Raw genomic sequence first — 2,315 nt, 5'->3', positions numbered from 1 at the left:
TAAAATCGTGCGCGACAAGCATATCTGCCCTATACAAGTGAAAACATGGAAAGAGCTGACTGAATTAGACAAGAAACACATGTGGGATTCAGTGAAGGTAAGTGAATTACATTATTAATTTCAGGTGAATTTACTGTTAGCATAGAGATAATAACATATTCTTATATATTTTAACTTTTGGTAAATCAACCCATCAAAATAGAGATAATATGTCATTTTCTACAGCTGTATTATGATTATGTTGCAGGAATGCTTTTTTAGTCCTAATATAGAATTATATCGTGAGCATACTTTGGAGCATATGGGTGCTTTGTGGACAGCATGGAGGTCATCCTTGAACGTTGATTATGTGAGACCTTGCAAAACTAAAGCTGAAGTTTTAAAAAATGTGCCGCAAGGGTTTAATGCTAAAAAAATTGGGACTGGCTTGTAACTAATAAGTTCCTAATGATGAGTTTCAGGTATAACAGTACTGGTTCAAAGTGTAATAAGAAATATCTTCTTTTTGTAGTTAAATTGCACTCATGGAACTGATGATTGTAATTTTGGTTTGTGATTTATGTAGAAAACCAGTAACCAAAATTCTAATAATCGGGTAAATGGAGTAATGCCTCATCGAACTGGAAGCAAGCCGCACAGACAACTGATATATGAAATGGTCATAAACATCTATATTAATTCTTATGTTTATTTTTTATGATTTTTTTGCTTAATTAACATATATATATCATTTGCCTTTTATATATCTTTCAGGGAGGCAAGGATAATAACCCACCTGATATTGCAAAAAATTTCTATGAGACTCGACATAAAAATGGAAAGCTTGTTGAGCTAGAAGCGCAAGAAAAATATGTAAATATCATTACTTAATCTTTTAGCCTAAATTTGTTGTTTATCATTTATTTAAATGACATGAGTGATGGATCTTTGTAGGATGAGGTTGTGAAGACTGTTCAATCTAATGCATCACTCTCACATATTGAGGTTGTTGAAAAGTGTTTTGGACCACAGTGTCATAGTCATGTCTTTGGATTTGGAGGTGGAATGAAAAGAAAACATTTTAATTGTTCACAAGCTGTTTATATAAAAGATCTTGAGGCTAAGATCCATGAGAAAGAAGAAGAAAATAATAACATTCAGAGGTGCATGGATGGAATTGAAAGTAGATTGGCCAAAATCGAGAATGAAAACCAAGCAACGTCAGATGCACCTACAATGTCTGGAGAAGGTGTGTTGTGCTACCTTGAATTTTTACACATTGCATGTTAGAATTATTATCTACTTAGAATAATAGACATTGCGTTCAGGTTTCCACATTGCATGTTAGATATTTTGTCTTTTATGTGGGTTTTTAGTTGAACTTATCAAAGTTTTGTATGTGTTATTATCTAGTAGCCTTGGTGTTATTATCTACTTGGAATTGACTATTTTAGGTTGAACTTATCTCAGTTTTGTATGTGTCCATGCCATCAACCCTGTCAAGTGACGAAATGTGTATTTCATAATAACTATCCATATTCTTCCATTGATCTTCCATCAATAAAAACATCTAGTATATTGTATGAAACACCTACACTGCAATAAGAAAGCTAATAGGAATCCTGGAGGTGGTAGGATGCTGAGCAGAAATCTGAGGTATCAATCATCTCATACCAAAAGGTAACAAACTCTGAAAAAAGTAGTCCACTCCTTAGTAGTTGGCAAAAGAACAAGCTTAGAGCCTTCCTCCCATTCCTGAGGTACAACATGTGACATAGTTTAGTTTACCAACATACCAAGATTTAGTCGATGAGTGGGTATGTTTTCTGGGCATGAAAATATGCTTCCCTGAAGAATGATCTTAGCTACTTAAGTCAGAGAGGAATTGCTTAACTTTGACTCTTGTACGGGGTACCAAGACAATAATTTAGAAGATAAAGAGTAAAATAAATTAGGTTGGATGAACTTAATAGATTCTTATACATTAACGTGACTGGTGGAATAATACATTAAAGAAAAAAATATGCTTCATGCTACTACTTAAATTATAATTCACCCAAGTGTAGATTGGCTGCAAGTAATATATTTTGTAAGTACAAGATCGATCCACAGAAAGGTTATTTTAAGTTTAAATTTATTAATTTATAGATTACCAAATGCAAGAACGAAGTTTAAATTATAAATTTTGTCAAGGCTCGAGGATTTATTCTTGGTTTATGCAATATTGTTTAACTAAAAGTAAAACAAAGGAAACCACCATAAATAATGGTTCCAAGAAAATTAAATATTTAAACGCACACCTAATATAATATAGTTTCCACTATAGAAAATACCGA

General features: G+C 32.6%; 1 protein-coding gene across 1 annotated transcript; it reads left to right on the top strand.

The window, feature by feature from the left end:
- Positions 1–454: 454 nt before the first annotated feature.
- On the top strand, positions 455–1,992 carry LOC140990596 (uncharacterized). Its single transcript, XM_073460357.1, has 4 exons — positions 455–461; positions 566–658; positions 754–852; positions 934–1,992. The coding sequence occupies exons 2-4, from the start codon at positions 608–610 to the stop codon at positions 1,267–1,269; spliced, it is 486 nt and encodes a 161-aa protein (XP_073316458.1). The 5' UTR covers positions 455–461; positions 566–607; the 3' UTR covers positions 1,270–1,992.
- The last annotated feature ends 323 nt before the right edge of the window (positions 1,993–2,315 follow it).

Source organism: Primulina huaijiensis, chromosome 12 (assembly GCF_012295235.1).
Source record: "Primulina huaijiensis isolate GDHJ02 chromosome 12, ASM1229523v2, whole genome shotgun sequence".
Taxonomy (NCBI): domain Eukaryota; kingdom Viridiplantae; phylum Streptophyta; class Magnoliopsida; order Lamiales; family Gesneriaceae; genus Primulina; species Primulina huaijiensis.
This window is presented reverse-complemented; position numbering and strand designations above follow the sequence as displayed.

Coding starts and splice junctions, on each gene's coding strand:
- LOC140990596 (XM_073460357.1), top strand. CDS start 608: ATGCCTCATCGAACTGGAAGCAAGCCGCACAGACAACTGATATATGAA. Junction 659..753: donor GACAACTGATATATGAAATG/GTCATAAACATC, acceptor TATATCTTTCAG/GGAGGCAAGGATAATAACCC. Junction 853..933: donor TAGAAGCGCAAGAAAAATAT/GTAAATATCATT, acceptor GGATCTTTGTAG/GATGAGGTTGTGAAGACTGT.